At 39.1% G+C, this 18966-nt stretch overlaps 1 protein-coding gene across 1 annotated transcript in view; it reads left to right on the forward strand.

Annotated features, from left to right (window-relative positions):
• Window positions 1–18600, forward strand: part of NFIL3 (nuclear factor, interleukin 3 regulated) — a 31414-nt gene extending 12814 nt beyond the window's left edge. The window contains exon 2 of the mRNA XM_082243132.1: window positions 16715–18600. Coding sequence (XP_082099258.1) covers window positions 16903–18285 — 1383 coding nt within the window. The 5' untranslated portion in view covers window positions 16715–16902 and the 3' untranslated portion in view covers window positions 18286–18600. The remainder of the gene's footprint in view (window positions 1–16714) is intronic.
• Window positions 18601–18966: the final 366 nt, after the last annotated feature.

The raw sequence follows: 18966 nt of genomic DNA on the forward strand, positions 1-18966 counted from the left end.
AGCACACCATGGATCTCCAGAATTGGTTCAGAAATCAAACTGTTACAGCAAAAGCAACATTTCAGAGCCTCGTAGGACCCCTTCATCAGGCATGTGACAGGGGTCACATGCGAAGGTGTCCTGCAAGTACACCATAAATGATCTGAGAAAGAATGATCGTACATGCCTTATTAGTTACTTCCATTATAAACGACACTTATTTTTTTAATTTACATTCTCATAAGATATAGTTTTCCCTGTTAAAATAGTTTCCTGCTGTGAATGTAACACTTGTTTTATTGCACATGGCTACTGTTCCACTGCATTTACCAGTAGTAAGTGGTGTTTTGGATCTATGTTCAAACCATTGCCGTGCATTGTTTGTAGAGTCCCAAAAACATTAGCTTCAGGTTAATCTTTGCTGCACGGATAGATATTCTGCACTGTCCTTTCATTTCATGTTTTCTGATTATACATCACCTTTTCATGGTGTTTAGGCCACAAGTGGTAAAAGATGGGATCAGTTGAGTGTAAGTATAGTGATCTAGCCTTTACTGAAAATTGACTACAGATGACTATTACAAGAAAAAAAACATCCTGTTGAGGCAATCTGTGCTACAAATATCAGAGACATAGATGTGACCCAAATTATAGAAAGAAGTAAAATGCCACACACTATGATGAATAATGACTTGATCATGTGCATTATGATATTTCACAATATAGAATTGCAGATTGTGGTACTATATCATAACTCTATATATGTCAGCACACTTTTCTACAGGCCTGCTACAATGGAATACATTTCCAGATGGTAATGTCATACAGCTTAAAGCAGTATGAAACCCAAAATTAAACATTTATTACATTGTGGATTACTAATTCTTAGATGTAATGGCTGCATTAGTTTCCTTTTTTAGGCTTTTGTGCTTCTATTTTCATTTGGTGAAACAGCCAGCAAGTCTGTTGTTTTTCAAAAGAACAAGCTTTCCAGCAGAATATATAAGTTTACATGGATGACAGAAACTACCTAACTCTGGCAGGGTTAAATAAAATGATTAGCTTTAATTAATTTATGTAAAACCTTTATCCCAAAAAAAAAAGTTTGCTGTAATTGATTATTAAGTGTCAGCTGGAGTTTGAGAATTTCATTGTGGTTTTAAATCTGCTAATACATTTAACACTACCCTCCCTGCAGACTGACAATGGTGCTGTCTGCTGTGCCTCCCGTGGTTATTCCTCCAGAGTGATGTCTCACTAATACCGGAGGTGTGTTACTGGGCAGGTGAAAACTAAGGAAAAAGCCAAAGAAAAGAAAACTGATGCAGCCACCACTTCTAACTATTAGTAAGCTGCAATATATTATATTTTTAGTTTGGGGTTAAATACCACTTTAATTGACCAGTGGACAGGGCTACAACCAAGTTATAATCAATTTCTAGTTTTGTTTTATTTTAAATAACAGCTATTTATATTATTTATTAAAACAAACCACACATCTAAAATATGCTATGTGAAAAAATATAACTGTATGTGTACAGCAGTGATTGTGATATTCACCAAACATTCACGGCAGGTGTACCTCCCTGATGCATGTATTTTACCTTTCAGTGATTGATTGATTGGTTAAAAGCTAACCCCATCTTTTTGGAAAAAAAAGAATAAATGCACATATATTTACAGCAAAAAAAAAAAAAATGTGCATTTATTTATTTTTCCTTGCAAAGCATTGCAACAGCAAACAGTGGATCATGCATTTGTGTTTCATTGAGAAATACAAGTCGGTCTGCTTTGGGGGAAGACGGGACTTGTAGTTCATTCATTCATAGATTTCTATTATAAGTGGTACCAATAATATATGATAGCATGTAACTTCCATAATAAAAAATAGCTTATCTTAAGGTGGCCATACACGCACAGAATTTCGGCCGAAAATGGTCGTTTTAGGAAAGATCGTTCGAAAATCGGGCCGTTAGTCAACACAAGTTTACAGACGATTTTGATCGTGTGCCCGGCTAATGTCGATGGATCCATAGCGAAAACTTTTATTGTTTCTGCAAAAGTTGTTACGTGTATGTTAAAATTGAAACAAAAATAATATTCTGACTCCTATTGTGCATGTTATCGAACGATCATTATGATCCTGAAAACGATTATGTAAAAGAGTTTATTCTGTAAGTTAGTGGGCAATTCGCTTTCGACTGACGAATAATTGTTCAGTCTGCAAACGGCCGAAATTCTGTGCGTGTATGGCCAGCATTAGCTTCTACTTACTTAACAGATCTTCATTCAAGGTGTAAACAAAATATCAGATAACTGGAATTGTGTATATTTGAAAACATGGCATCTATGGTGACAATCACTAGCAAGTGTTGGGCAACTTTGAGCTGTGTTTTCTCCTTTCTCATAATAATACATTTCCAGATATTCACAACAGAGGTTGTTTTTTGTAGGTCATCAATAAAATAAAATATAAAAAACTCCATGGATAAAACATGGAATTGTTGGTAATTAAGACAACAACGTGTCCTACAACCTAAGACTCCACCCTGTGTGAAAGGCAGGTAGCATAAAACTCATATCTACCATTATAACAGTATTACCTAATAATTATAAAGCAGACTATCAAGTTGGTTAACTCATCCTCTGGCTGTTGGTGCCATGTCAGGTTTATGGTGTGGCCAGTTATAAAAAAAATCTGATAATGAGCTTCCTAAGACCTGCATTAATAATGTTCTGTTGTCCATTTTTTTGTTTTAAATACTAAAGGTATTTTCAGCAGAAAGTCATCATATGGAATGTTAGAATGTACAGTGGGACACGACGATGGACATAAAATCTGCAATCATAACAACATTAGGCTTTACACAAAAGTCTGTTTGATGGACAGAGTGTGATATGAGCTGCTGTGGTAGAAGGTGTCAGTTGTGGGCATTTAGATCACCCTATGTTTCAGAAGAGATACCATAAGAAACAAAGAACAGAAAAGTGGGTAGGGGGAGTTTTAGGCTTCTTTTCCTTTATTTCACCTGGTGACCTTGCCTGTAACACACTTCCTGTCTTAAGCCGGCCATAGACGGTTCGAATCTTGGCCAGTTCAGCAGGAACCAGCCGAAATTCAAACCGTGTATGGGCAGGCTGATTGTACCCAAGTCAATCCATCAAATGACTTGTGTACAACCAGCATCTCAAATTTGTAGAATACAATTATTGCCAGTGGTCCTAGCCACTAGCAGTAATCATAGTGCTCTCTTTGAAGGGATGACTCCTTGCGCCCCTGGTTGCAGGAAAGAAAATTGCATCATCTGTGGTCTACTTTAGGTGTCTGCATTCTGGATGAAGTAGTAAAGCTGACAGCATTGTCAGTCTAGGGCAGGGGTCTTCAAACTATGGCCCTCCAGTTGTTCAGGAACTACAATTCCCATCATGCCTAGTCATGTCTGTGAATGTCGGTTTTACAATGCCTCATGGGACGTGTAGTTCTGCAACCGCTGGAGGGACGTAGTTTGAGGATCCCTGGTCTAGGGGGATGGTAGTGTTAAGCTAGCAGATTTTAGATGGACTTGACAAAGGCAGCCCATAGACGCACTCAACAGTGCGATTTCTGATATCAATAGTAGTTTGAAGCTTGTTACTCTCTCATATGTAGTGAAGATTTGTAACCAGAGTGCTTGGATCAAGGGGCATGAGCACATTGCATGGTTCCTCTTTTTTGCAGTTCCAGCACTGGTCCAAGGCAGAAGGGAATATTATATGTATGAAGGAGGGGTATTGGTTTTGAAGTTTTTCTCCTGAGCCAGGGGCACGATACTGAGCTTGTGTATCAGGGTAAATATTTTGTGGAGGATGTCTCCAGTGATATGATGGCTCAGGTCTGTTTCTCAGGCAAAAATGTAATGAGGCTGGTAGTGAATGTCTGCTTCCAGGAGGATTGCATAAAGTTGGGTAGGGGCTTGAGATTGGAGACACAGAGATTTGAAGAACAAGAGGTACCTAAAGATGGATCCTTTTTGCTAGAGTGGCTGGCAAAATCCCTTGGAAGTAGTGGAGCCAGCCACCAGGGTGGGGAGGTAGATCTGTGGTTGGAGTACCAAAAGAACCCAATCACCCAGCTCGTAGTGCCTTGGTTTTTGGAGAGAAACCCCTACTTGACTGTTGTCCATCTTATTTTGCTATAAATTCTGTCATTATGACTTACTGGTAGATTTGATTGAAAGGTAATTAGTGCCTTGTTTTGTACAGCTCCCTTTTTATTCAGATTAACATGTAAATCCTCTTTTTCTTTTATTTTTAAGAGCTCATGCTCACAGAGGTAAAACAATTACATTCCATACAGTGTATAGTGTTTTAAAATGACTAAATACAGCTGTATTGTAGATTATAGGCCGATGCTCACTGCTGTGTTGTGCTCAGTAATCGCTGAAATGCGCGCTGCTTACAATCAAAGTAGAAAAATCTGTGTCTGTGGTTTATATTTATGGGTAATTTACGCATGTACACAAGAAAACCCATGTACGTGTGTACATGCTGGGACTGAAGACTGAGCTACAGGAATGGAAGAAGAATTTTCATAGATGTTTAGGTGACTAAACACGAGTAAACAGAAGGACTTTACCGACCAATGCAAGCAAAAATAGATATCAGTATTTTATTAGGCCTCTGTGCATAAGCTCAAACTGATTAAACCTATGCAAGTGTCAAAGGCATTAGAAGGCAGGTGGCTGTTAGGATACTAGGTAGCATCTCTTCATGTTCCAACTGCTAGACAGTTTTTTTTTTGCAGAATCATAATGAATAATTTCATACCCCCTACGTGCCAGTGTTATCTTGGAAAATAATATCTATCTACTGAAAAATCAAACTGAAGTTATAGACTTCCACTATACACCCAGTGCTTATTGGAAAGGGTAGGAGGGGAATTCTCTGAAATCTCCAGGTGCCCACAGACATACCACTTTCCTACAGATCCTGCTGATTTCAGGATTTAATGTCCATCAGTTTTGTAAAATAACAATCTGGCAACCTAAAGATTTCCCCCTTCTGTACATACATGTACACTTTCATATCACAATGGGTAATATGTAACTTTATGTGACTGAACCCCAACATAGGGGAATAACAGCAAATGGGGAAATCTTTTCATTTCATTAAATAGACATTGCTGTAACATGGCCCACAAGCCACCAAATACCTGGACCTGTCGCATTCAAATAATTGGAAAAAATAATTCTTACAACATTTCTGTAACATGATCGATATACTAAAACTGGAGAGATCAAAATCTGGTGGAGCTGTGCATGGTAGCCAGTCAGATTCTAACTTCAGCTTGTTGGTGATTGGCTTCTATGCAGAGCTGCACCAGATTTTTCACTCTCCAGTTTTAGTAAATCAACCCCTAGATGTTCTTAATAAACACATATTGCCTAAAGCCTCATACACACGCAACGATTATGGGCCGTCTTTTGTCCAGTGTTGTTGTGTTGGTTGAAATGTGCTCTAGACTGCACACGAATTTTCTCGGCCAACAAAAACCAACTTCAGAAGTGATGTCATGTGCTGGTTAACTTTCCGTGTGTTTTTTCTTCTCTGAGAAAGCCCAGTCTTGCTCATCTGATTTTTGTCTGCCGAAATCTGTACTGACTGACGGAAAATCGGCCGTTCTGTTGACGGCCAACACAAATTTTATAGCATGCACACCAGATTTTGTTCGGCCGAAAAGTCAAAGTCGGTTGTCGGAAGCATCATACTAACAAGCCGAAAATCGGCCGATCGGACGTTGGCCGAAAATTCACGGCCAACAATCGTTGCGTGTGTACGAGGCATAATGCACAGAAAAAAGTCAACTATGCCCCCAAATCACCAAGGTAAAACCCCTAAAACACTAAGTATGACTAAAACCTCATAAATGTGTGTCACGTATAAGAGTGTAATTAGTTAAAGGCCCCCACTACACAGCATTTACTCACAAATCAATGTGTTACTTTGCCATTTGGTATACACTATTTCTCTTCTCTATGTGCTAGTTGTTTCATTTGTGGTTAGCTGTATTATAGCTATTAAAGACGTATCATTGTTTCCGAATCCATACAATGAAGGTATCCAGCACAGTACAGTCTATAAGGTTAGAAACAACTTAGAAACATCCTGATGTATTACAGTACCTCACCACAAAAACCTCAAAAAAAAGTTTGAGGTTGTTTATGCACTCAGTGACATGAAAAAAACACTGCAAGTTATCGAATTGACTGCCATCACTCCATGTAAGTAAACTGCAATAAGATATAATAAAGAAACCCATTTTATTAAACTAAACAAAACACAGATTTTACCTTCTTCATTACATAACAATTACTTAGTTGCTCTAGTTACTTTTAAATAACTGCCAATTCCAAACTTAATGTTTACTTTGAAGTAGTTCTAAAAATTTTCATAGTGTAATGTCAAAGCTAAAAGTCATTTGACAATTAAAACCGTAAGAATTGCCATATACAGCCTGAATGATATAAGCTCCAAGTTTAAATATTGCCTGTAACAATTAACAACTGATTTGCTGTGTAGGTTCCCCCTTTAAAGAGGTTTTAAAGTTTTCTTTTTATATAATAAATGTCATACTTATCTGCTCTGTGCAGTGGTACTGCACAGAGCAGCCCTGAACCTCCTTTTCTGGGGTCCAACCCCCTTGCACTGTCTCCTCCTCCTTTCTGTGCACTATCATAGAAAGCCGCTTCCTAAGGGGTGCACCTTTGAGCTCACTCCTGAGCCGGTCCAGTGACACACACAGTGCGGGGCTCGGCCCCTCCTTCTGCTCCTCTCCCTCCACACAGGATTTGATTGCCAGCAGCAGGTGCCAATGGCTCCCGCTGCTGTCTCCATGTCCTGGGAAGAGAGATAGAGGGAAGCAACGCTGCAAGCGGGCACTGGATCAAAATAGTTCTCAGGTAAGTATTTGGGGGGGGGGGGGTGAGGGGGGATACAACAGCTAGGATTTTTTTTACCTTAATGCAGGAAATGCATAAAGTTTAAAAAATGTTTTGGCGTTACAAACCACTTTAGGGGGATCAAGAACACTTCCAAATTATCCAACAACAAATTCAGGGTAGTAGTAGTAGTGTGTATCTTGTTCCTTTCTATAATAGCTTATTCATACATGCGAACTACACTAATTGCATGGCCACTTGTTTGCGCTGGGAGATACAGTGCCTTTCTCGGTTCATTACACGTTTTCCCTTTTTTATTTTTTATTAAAGAACTTTATTTGAATGTCAGGAGTAACATTTCAATATAGTTATATTCACTGCAGTGGTGTTGCAATGTTTCAGTGCACACTACAGCAAAGCTGGTGTGAGTTGACACAATTGGAAACAAGGCATTTTGTTTTGTCTATACTGTACATTGGGGTTGTGCTGAAAATAGCTGCCAGTGTAGCCCCAATGCAGCTGGTGTGAATGAGCCCTAAGACTAGATAGAAGAGAAGGTATTTGATTTGAATTATCCAAGTTAAACAGCCATATTGACTTGATTCTTATACTCTTCATTCATTGATTGCAACAATTAGCCCATTCAGAAGTGAACATCAGAAAGAAAGCAAGAGCTTTTAAATGGGCTTGTTATACCACAGAGGGATATTCTGACTTAGGCTGGCCATACATGGATCAGAATTCGGCTGGTTCAGTGGGGACCGCCAAATATTGATCCATGTATGGGCACTGTGGTTGAACAGATTCAATCTACCGATTCACTGTTGACAATTTTCAGCTCAATCAGCGCTGCATACTTTAGCCTACAGCACTGATCGTTGTATTCTGATAGCAGGGAAATCTCTCCGATGTTAAAATACAAAGATACAGCGGGAAGCATTTACCTATCCACCTCATTCAACTAGTGCATTACACAAAAAACAGACTTGTCTATGGCCAGCCTTAAGGCTAGTTCACACCTGAATTGCACAGGAATGCCGTCTGCATTTGTATGGGATTCCTGCGCATTCCGGTACGGCGCAATTTTGCAACTCATTAATTTTGAATGGGCTGCAAAACGTATTGAACCACTTTAAAAAAACGCACCGCACCAAATTGCATAATACTGCAGTACTATACAGTTTGGTGGCTGCAAATGCACTGTGTTTGCAATCTGTGTTTGGGGTGTAGTTAACAATAGATTGGCACCCACAGCAGATCACAAACACAGTGCCTTTTGAACCTGATGCTGGAAACGCACCTTTTCCACACCGCAATTCTGGTATGAACCAGCCCTTGGCTACTTGCTGCCAGTAGGACATCCATGGATGTCCTTGGCTTACGGCAGGTATACCGGGATGATACCTGCCTTTATTACATTTTTCAACCGGTAATTCCCTAACAGGCAGAAGTGATTAGAGTGGCTCAATCATTTCTGCGGGTGGCGGAAGGGGGTTCCACAGCTGCCTTTCCCAGGCTCTGCTGCCCGATCACAGGGCATGGGAGCAATGCGGCGGGTGGCATCGGCGCAACAAGAGAGAGAGAGAGGTCCTCTCTCTCTGTGACCCTAGAAAACGGGAGCGACAACTGTGTCGTTGCTTCAGGTTCTGCCTCTTTGCTTACCTGGCTTATCTGTGTCTGATCAGCTGCAATGGAGACTAGAAGAGATATTTGGGGTCTAACCAACCCCAGATCTCTCCATAAAGAGGACCTGTCACGGCCCATGGTGTTACAAGGGATTTTGTTCATCCCGTGTGATAGCAATAAAGTTAATCCAAAAAAATAAAAAAAAGTTTTGTATAAAATAAATAATAAAAAATTTTTTAAAGCACCCCCATCTTCCAAAGCTTACACGCAAATGCGAACGGATATGTTACTCCCGCATGCATATGTATTGCACCATACATATGAGGTATTGTGAACGTTACAGTGAGAGCAATAATTCTAGCACCAGGCCTCCTATGTAACGCCTATGGAGAATTTTAGGCACCGTAGTTTGCCGCCATCCCATGGGCAGATGCAATTTTAAAACATAACATGTTAGGTATCTATTTACTCGAGGTAACATTATCTCTCACTTTATACAAAAAACTGGGGTAAATATTGTGTTTTTTTTGTTTTATTTTTTCAATAATGTGTTTTTTCCCCCAAAAAATAGCATTTCGAAAAACTGCTGTGCAAATATCGTGGCATAAAAAAATTGCAGCACCCATCATCTTATTCTATAGGGCCTCTGCTAAAATATATATATATATATATATATATATATATATATATATATATATATATATATATATAAATAATGTTTGGGGGGTCTAAGTGATTTTCTAGAAAAAAAAAGTAGATTTTTACATGTAGGAACGAAGTGCCAGTAGTGGCCCAGGTTAGAAGTGGTTAATCACAGCACAGTTAAGCATCAAACAAACAAGCCTCAAACGGATGAGTTGGGAACAGGTTTCCGAGTTAAGGAGTGATGAGAAGATTTCTAGCAACTAGTCTTGTCAGCGAGAGAGCTGTCCAGTCCATGATCAATTCTAGAAAAGAGTCTAATATATAAACATAGCTAATGTTTCTGTCTGCAACCACAAAAAAACTGCCAGTGTGAATTATTCAACTATTCAACAAACCATTGCAATAAAATAAAGTCTGGCTATACGTGGTCCCACCATCACAGGATAGCCTAATGATAGTGAATGTTTGTAAGTGACTGAGGTATAGCGTCAGACACAGATTTTTCAGGTCTATTTGTGCATTGCTTGTATCAAAGGTGGCTAGGTCTCTAAGGGATCCAGCAATTTTGGCATGCGGTTCCCAGTACAGTCCCAATGCAGGGGCAAGGCATATAGATGTCATTATTTTTTTTTTTTTTTTGTACAGGCATTTTGAGTTGAGAAGTGACCAATGAAAAGCAGTAAAACGCCTTTAATCTGCCAAAAAAGAAGCTCATATACTTTTTTGATCGATGGGCGTTTTTTCTTAAGGTGACAGAACCCTCAGATGTAAACCGGGGCCATTGAAATGAATGGGATTTGTCTTGTTGGGCATTTTTAGAGCTAAGGCTTAGAGCAGAAAATCGCCTATATGTGAAAGGAGCCTAAGAGGTTTGCCCAGCCATGTTTAGCAAATTATACATTTCTTGTCTGACCTGTGTGCGGCCCATGATAGCAATTTAGTGCAAATGCCCAGATTGCAAAATACTCGTGTTCCAGCCATTCATCCCTGAACGCATAGGGCCTTAAATGTGAATACCACTTGGTACAGCGTTCAGTCCTTCTAGCTGCTGTAGCTTTCAGCCTTCCATAGACTTTGAGAGGCTAGAGGCACACTGCACTTGTCTCTCCTGCTTACACTAAAATGCTAGGGTTGGCTGCACACAGGCTAAGGGCCCAGTTGACATGTGGCCTAAGGGCCATTAAAAAAAAAAAACTAAGTTGACAGATAAATAAAAAATATGTATTTCTTTTTGGCTGCCTCTTTAAAACGCAGGATAACACATATATCTTGATCCTAGTAAAATCTGGTTTTCGGTTGGGAAGGTTAAAAAAAAAAAATCCTGTTTGGTTATTGAAAACAGGCTTATTCCGATATCCAATAAGAATTTTTTTTTTAAATCAGGCTTAAGTTTGTTGTAAAGTTTCCAAGTGGCCCCAGTTTTGTATATATATATATATATGCATATTACTTTATGTGCTGGGTAATTTAGAGCCTTTGTGATAAAACATAATGAAAGTACTGTTGAAAGAAATGCTATTATACTGTTTGAACTGCTCTTACTGTCATTACCACAAACTAAATAAAAGAACAAGCAGCACTGACTCATGTGAAGAAGGATTAAGATCTGTTTTATGAGGAATCACTGCAGTAAATGATAATCATTGATTTTCATGGTAAATCTCATTTTTTTTTTTGTACAAGAATAGGAATTTCATTGCTGGAGCTCATGTGCTTTATGGTTTTTAATAACCTCCATGAAAAAAGTGGAATTGCAAAGTCTGTGAACCAGATGGGTATGCCAAGGGTAGAAAAAAAAAAATAGGATTCTTGTACCTACCGTAAAATCAGTTTCTTGGAGTTTATTAAGCGGAAATAAATGCCTCTGTTTATTTTAAATAGGCCCCAGGAGCTAGTAGCCATATCCCCTCCAGTGCTGCGCTAGTCCCTTCCTTCTACCTTCTGTCTTCCTTCCGGGTTTTGACTGTTCTGCCACTTGATTTGCCAGGCCGCAGCTCGGCTGTATATTAAGGTGTATGTTACCGCTACCAGGCAGTTATGACAGAAGATACCAATAGCGCCTCTTCTGGCATTAAGATTCTATATGTAAGCATATTTCTTTTTTCGCTTTAATGTGGTATTAAACGCAAAACCAAAAATGCAATCTATTGCAGCTTACCAGTCATGAGATGTGGTGGCTGCATCAGTTTTCTTTTCTTTGGCTTTTTTCACACACTGATCTGTGATGTAGAAAGTGATCTAATCACCGGCTTCTGTTGAACAGAGAAGGCTACATACAGATTATTATTATCATTATAATACAGGATTTGTATACCGCTGACAGTTTATGCAGCACTTTACAACTTGAGGGTAGTCAGTACAACTACAACACACTTTAATACAGTAGGAATCAGGGGGCCCTGCTCGTTAGAGCTTACAATCTAAGAGATCTGGCTGAACTTCAGGAGGTGTATACTTGGCTTAAGGAAGACATAGTGGAGTGTAGAGTCTCAAGCAGGGATAACATGTCAGTCCAGACAGGAGAGAGGGCACTGCAGGCTGCTCCAGACCTGATAGTAGGCTGTGAACTGAAAAGACCCAATACAGAGGGACTCTCTCCTCTTGCACTTCAGATATGACATATACCACTGCTTAACAGAGATAACTTAAACGAGAACACCAGGTAAAAACCTTGGGTACTCACAAACTGGCTGCTAAGAGCAGGAAAGTTTTAAATGGCCTGGAGTGGTAGGCAGCAGCAAGGACTAACAGGTGGAACTGCATGTCTCCTGGCAATCATTGGCTGGAAGATTGTACCACAATCAGAAAGGTGCGAACAGAGCATATGGGCAACACTCCAGCTAGTGATACAGAACCTAATTGCTCAGCATAATAACCCTTTCTGTGAAGATCAATGGAAAACTGGTGTAAAAATGGGCACAGTTCTAAGGAATGTAGTAGCTCCCTATGCTTGGCCCACACAGCCTAATCATAAGTCTTCAGAGACCGGGTCACACCAGAGGCTGTGCAGCAGCTCCAGACCTGGATAGCCCACTGTGATTAACTAACACAGTACACAAAGGTCTGGAGGCTAGTTCCTGAAAGTCACATTCCAGGCAGGCCTCACAATCATCCAGTCTGGGTATGGTCTCCATAGCTGTTGCCGAGAATACACCAAAAGCTGCACAAAAAGATCACCTTAAGCAGCTTGTAGATTAAGTCTTGATTGACATAAAATTTATCCTGAAAAAAGATAAAATGGTTGTAAAACGGTTATTCTTGATTCTGTATTTTTCCCTATTTAAAGCAGTAGTAAACCACTGGCTTTTCTTTTTTTTCTAAGCCTGCAAGATAATGTAACAATGTGCTAGTATGCATTGTATACTAGTACATTATGTGAAACTTGCCTTTGAACAAAGCATTCCAGTGGTACGCTGTCACTGCTGAAGGCGCTTCTATCTTCTTCCGTTCTTCCTACCGGTTTCACGGACTACGGCTGTGTGAGTGGCCGGAGCTACAATGACGTCACTCCTGCGCATGCACATAGGAGCTGCTGTTTACGGCACAGTACTTTGAAGGTACGCAACGGGAATGCCCTTCTTTCAGAGCGCATGCTCTGGTGACGTCACCTGCTGCATCTACAGTAAATATTTCCTAAACTGTGCACATTTAGGAGATATTTACAGTACCTATAGGTAAAATTCATGCATGGGAGTTTACTCCCACTTTAATGCATGTCAGTCGGAACTGGACTGATGACCTTTTATGAGTTTAGTTAAAGCCTCCAGGTTGCATTTACCTTTGTGTACATAGGCTCTATCACATGTAGGTTAGTTCAAGGGAATAGAGCCGCTTCTTATAAAATAACCTCTACTATAGCCTATCTGTATATAATAGAAGACCTAGATCTGTTATATAAAACTGCATACATATAGATCACTATATATTTAGATTACATTATCTTTCAATGCTGGAAATACATGTGACATAGTCTGGCAGTTGTCTGCTCAAAATACAAATAAGGCACCATGCCACATTCCAAACTAGTTAATCAGTGGGCATGGCGTCTGTTGGGAAAGAATCAGCACCTGTTTGTGTGCCCAGTGGTTATATTTGGGACACATGTTGCAGCACAATTATTGGAATACTTTCTTTTTACATATTCCTTGTTTCATTTCTTCCAAATTCATTTATATTTTAACCTAACTGGACTCATTTGGGTTTGAGGTTGAGGCATTAGAAATAAATAATTTTTCTTTTTAACATAACTGGATTTAATTTTATGTGGGAAGACATTTAGGAGTAAAAAGAAAAGAATACAATTTACCCCAGTGATACCTATTTTCACATATTTGTGGTAATTTGCTATAAGCTAATTTAGCAAATAAAGTTGTATATTACTTAAAATATATTTTCACAGTAATGATGGTTAAGTAAATGACCTAAGTGGGTTTAGGATGAGAGTTCCTTTATATGGTACAAGGGTACCATGTTTTATAGAATGGTGATTTACGTTGCATAAACATGGATGTTCCAATAATAAACAAAATGAATACACAGGTCACCATCAGCACTGGTACATAAATGAAATGTGTACTTATCCACCTGAAATTATCAGTCTTGATCTCTTTCTAACCTTTCATATACAGTATAGATGTGCTCCATCTATGTGTATGCTATCAGTTGAATATTATGTCCTGTTATGGTGGGAAAGGATTGGACAAGTAGACAAAGCACTGCTATTTACAACAGAGGATCATCAGATCTATGGCAGGATAAAACTGTGTCTAGCATAAGAACAAAGAAATTTACTTTATTTATGTTAATGTGTAAGATGGTTTGTGCATTGCATTCTATTTGCCTCTTGACTTTATCTTTTCAAATTGTTTTTTACACTTCAAGTGTTTTTTTTTTATACTACGGAGAGAGATAAAATTAGATTAATGAGCCGTTGTAAATGAGTGAAGAGCTAACCTTGTTGGCTGCCTTTGTGTACCTTGGCAGAAAACACAGTGAGCATTAGCTGGCTCAATATATTCATGTGAACAGTTGTTCTTTTACTATTTTTGTTTCACTGAAAATCTAACAAACCATTGTAAGTCACAAAAAAGCAGAAGCATCATTTTTCTGCCAAGCAGAGTCGTAGTCGGCAAGCCATCCATTTCACATACTGGCTAATCTTTTGTGGTATGAATTGCCTGCGCAAGGAAGTCACATGATTGCAGTTTGTTATTTTTAATTAGCAGCAATAGAGTTATCAGACATGAATCCCCTTAACAGTTTTCTGGAGCTAGAAATCACTCTTTTGTTTTTTCTTTAGGATAACCTGAGCAATATGCAAACGGTAAAGCCGACCATAGATGGTCAGTGTGTCCCATTGTGTTCTCCCGCCCAGAGAACACAGTGATTAATGCTAGCTGCTATAATAGCCACTAGCAATAATCTCATGTAAAATCCAACAGGATGATTATTTGTTTTGTTTTCTACATTCAGCTTGCCCATACATGGTTTGAATCTCAGCTGGACCCTGCTGAACCGGCCGAGATTTGAACCATTTATGTCTAGTTTAAAGTGATTGTAAAGGTAAATTAAAAAAAAATAAATAAATAACACACATGGCTATACTTGCCTATTGCACAGAGTGGCCGCAAACCTCCTCTTTTTGAGTCCCCCGCTGGTGCTCTTGGCTCCTCCCCACTGTCCAGTGCCCCCATGGAGGTATTGCCTGTGCTCGCACCCAAGCACCGCTGCTGCGTCCATTGACACAGATAGTGAGACTCAGTCCTGCTCCCTCGTCACTAGCTTTGATTGACAGCAAAGCCAGCAAGACTTGGAAGTGAGGGGAGAGAAGGGCTGCAGACGGGCATGGCGCTGGATCGAATGAGGAATCAGGTAAGTAAAAGGGGGTGAGGGGGGGATGCTGACACCTAAACATTTTTTACCTTAATGCAAGGAATGCATTAGTGTAAAAAATGTTTAGGCCTTACAACCACTTTAATTCTCAGTATGTTGGCATATAGATTTCACTATTGTTTAATGAAGCAAAAGCTAATATGCAAAGATCCCTTCCGGAAATCCGCATAAAATTTGCTGACTATGCTAAACTGATGTAAAGTAAATCTGATTGGCTGCTATGGGGAATTGAATTCCTTTTCAGACTGTAGAACCCAGTTTGTCATGTAATTACAATCATTTAGGTTCCTGGTTTGCAGTAGTTTGTAATGCCTAACATATTGTTAACACTGCCTCACCGCTGGAGGTGTAAATTAAATGAGATGATGAAAGTTTTTAATTGCTGCATATAGAATAGTATACAGAAAGACTGTGCGTGTGAAATAATTTATTCATCAGTGAACATTGAAAATTCTAATTGCAGTTAATCTAAATAATGAAAACTGATAGCAAATCACAAGTTAAGTTATTCTAACAAGAGTTATGTTTACATTTTGCTGACAGTGTGGTGTAAAATAAAAGCTACCTGACTCTGCACACGTACTGTCAGATGTTGTCTGACATCTACCTGTATTTCCATCCATTCTTAACTTTGACCTTGATCCGTGAACTGTGCTAATCCCAAGTTACTAAATATAGTAGTAAAGGTAGTTTGTGTTAAAGGGCAGTCATAACACATTCGATTTTAAAACTTCCTGCATTTCATGTATAAAACCAGTAATACCCTTGTACTACTGGTTTATTGATTTACATGACATAAATAGACCAACCTACTACTAGACTAGATCATTTCTTTGCAAAGAGATATTCATTTATGATTTGTAGTGTTTTGTTTTCATAACAAGGGGTTTTTTTCCACAAAAGTTTACTTTTTTATTTCTCTTTGAATCTCAAGTACCAATTAATCATTCTACGCAGTCTCGATTCCTTCTGTTTTCTGCATACTTCAAGATGAGACATGGGATGTTGCGTGTATGTCAGAGTTAGGCCCCTTTCACACATACGGTCCGTTCAGTTCATCAGTTCGGTCACGTCAAAATGTATTCGTTTTTCATCCGTTTTTTTCATCCGTTTTTCATCCGTTTTTTTAACATCCACTACCAATGCAAAAAACGGATGAAAAACGGACCATTTGTCCGTTTACATCCGTTTTTCGTCCGATACATTTTTTTTGACGGAGGAAAAATAGGGCATTCATCTGTTCCAAAAAATGTACATCGATCATCTGTTGTCATCCGTTTTTACATAAAGATGCATCGATGTCCGTTTTTTCATCCGTCAACAGATGGATGACAAACGGACCGTATGTGTGAAAGGGACCTTAAATATATCTGGGTTTATAACAAGATCAGTGCACCTGATCATTGTTCCATATGAACCGCAAACAGGGCTTGCATATTATGGTCTGTGAAAATGCAGAAGTATATGAACTTGTGGTCATACTAGCAAACCAACTTCTCTAGTGGTATCATAACTTCTTCTTCACAAGAGGGACTTTTAGGCAACTCATAGGCAGACTTTCCAAAGCCCTTAAGTATAAGTTAAATGATTATTCATTCAGTTTGTCTTTTATTTAATTGGCTAATATTTTAAAGTGTTCTTGTTTTTCTTTGCAGGTGAAAATGCCTATACAGATAATTTCGTGAAAATGGCTATATATGTACAACTTCAACACTTGGAAAGAAACATTGATAGCAGATGGAATTTCGTATACCTGATGTCTTCATGTTGATTTACTATAATAAACGCTGTGGAATCGTTCTCTCCAGCAACTGTGAACGGGGACTGACTCCAACTGGTGCTAATGCAGCTAAGGAACATGCCAACCATTAAAAAAGAGGAGTGCACAGATGCAAGGAGTGGCATAGAGAACATCCTTGTGTTAAATTCCAATATGACAGATATATCTGAATCAATGGACTCTAGCAATGATATGTTGTACAACGAAGGTATTGGTGGGAAAAACAAGTCGGCATCATGTCGTAGGAAAAGGGAATTCATTCCTGATGAAAAGAAAGATGCAATGTATTGGGAGAAGAGAAGGAAAAACAACGAGGCTGCAAAAAGATCACGAGAGAAACGCAGGCTGAATGACATGGTTTTAGAAAATAAACTCCTTGCACTTGGAGAGGAGAACGCTAACCTGAAAACTGAACTGCTGTCTTTAAAACTTAAGTTTGGTTTAATAAGTTCTGCATCATATGCTCAAGAGATACAAAAGGTTACAAACAGCACAGCTGTATATTTTCAGGAATACGCAACTGCCAAATCCAATGCGACATCTTTCTCAGGAGATCATGAACACCCTCTCATGACCAGTAGCTGCATTTCTGTAATCAAGCACTCCCCTCAGAGTTCTCTGTCAGATGTATCTGAGACATCATCGGGAGAACATATTCAACCAAACCCCTTTCACAACAGCTGCAGAACGCCAGAAATGAAGTTCTCAAGGATAAAGCAGGAACCCTTAGAGATAGAGCCCTTTCCTCGGGAATCTAGAGAGGAAAACCCTTCCTACACCCCATCTATTTATCAGAACTTTATAAGAAGCACATTTCCTAGTTATTCCCATTCTCCCCCTCTACTGCAAATCAACAGTTCCTCCAGTAACTCTCCAAGGACATCAGAGACTGATGAGGGTGTGGTGGGAAAAACGTCTGATGGGGAGGATGAGCAGCAGGTCCCTAAAGGTCCCATTCATTCCCCTGTTGAACTAAAAAATGGTCATACAACAGTCATAAAAGTTCCCGAAGTGAATTCCTCTGCACTGCCCCACAAACTGCGAATTAAGACTAAAGCTATGCAGGTCAAAGCGGAAGCACTGGAGAGTGAGCTTGATGCCACACAAAAACTGCCCTTGCCAATTGACATGTCCTCAAAAAAGCACTTTCCACTCGAGAACCATAGTAGGGAAAATGTGGTACATACAACTTTGTCCCCTTTATCCGTTCAAGTGACTAATATGCCAGACTGGCCTATTAAAGGACAGTGGCACCATAAGGAACTTGATAAAATCCCAAATATTTGCAAAACTGCTGGAATTGTCGGTATGACAGACAATGTTTACAAGGCTTCTGAGCCAGAGAGCTTGTATTTAAAACAAGGTATTGCAAATTTATCTGCTGAGGTTGCCACGCTGAAAAGACTTATAGTTGCCCAAGAAATCTGTACTTCAGATTCCAGCTAAGTTACTACTGAAATGAAATTTGATGCTTAATGTAATAAAGGGTGTTGTTTGCAGTACATTGATATGTTTTGTAAAATTTCTTATTTTCACTGGACCTGTGATGTCATTCACTGTTCTGTTCCTGTAATATGTCGACTAAATATTGTCTGTAGTGCACAATTATTATGACGATTGTGTTATTATGATCACTTTGCCTTGTGTACAGTTAGGTAGCAATTGCAAGGTTGTAAATATCTTATACATTATTTTTGCTGGTCTGTTTTAAACTGTGCAAGTTACCATGTATAATAAAGTATTGGTGACAAATATGTGACTATTTTGCGTGCAACAGATTGTCTTTTCATAAATACCCTATGCCACATTTACTGTTTTTTTCCTAATAACAGCAGATTTTTTTGGGCTCTATAGGGTTCTATACACACAATGTAAAATAAATAGGTCTATTATATAGAATTGATATGATAGCCTTGTATTAATATATCCATGCAGCCAGGAGCATATTTTTACTCCCTTAGAATATGGTACAGATATATCATAACCTTGCATCTGTGGTGAGGAAATAATCCTATATATCTGGAAGCTTCCACATTTTGGTTCTGTCCTTGGGCAGGCTTCCAAAGACTTCTGCAAGTAGTTTCTGTGCATAGGAAGTATTCTAGGGATGGAAACCAAAATGCACAC

Source organism: Pelophylax lessonae (genome assembly GCF_965119305.1).
Source record: "Pelophylax lessonae genome assembly, chromosome: 1".
In the NCBI taxonomy this organism is placed as follows: Eukaryota; Metazoa; Chordata; class Amphibia; order Anura; family Ranidae; genus Pelophylax; species Pelophylax lessonae.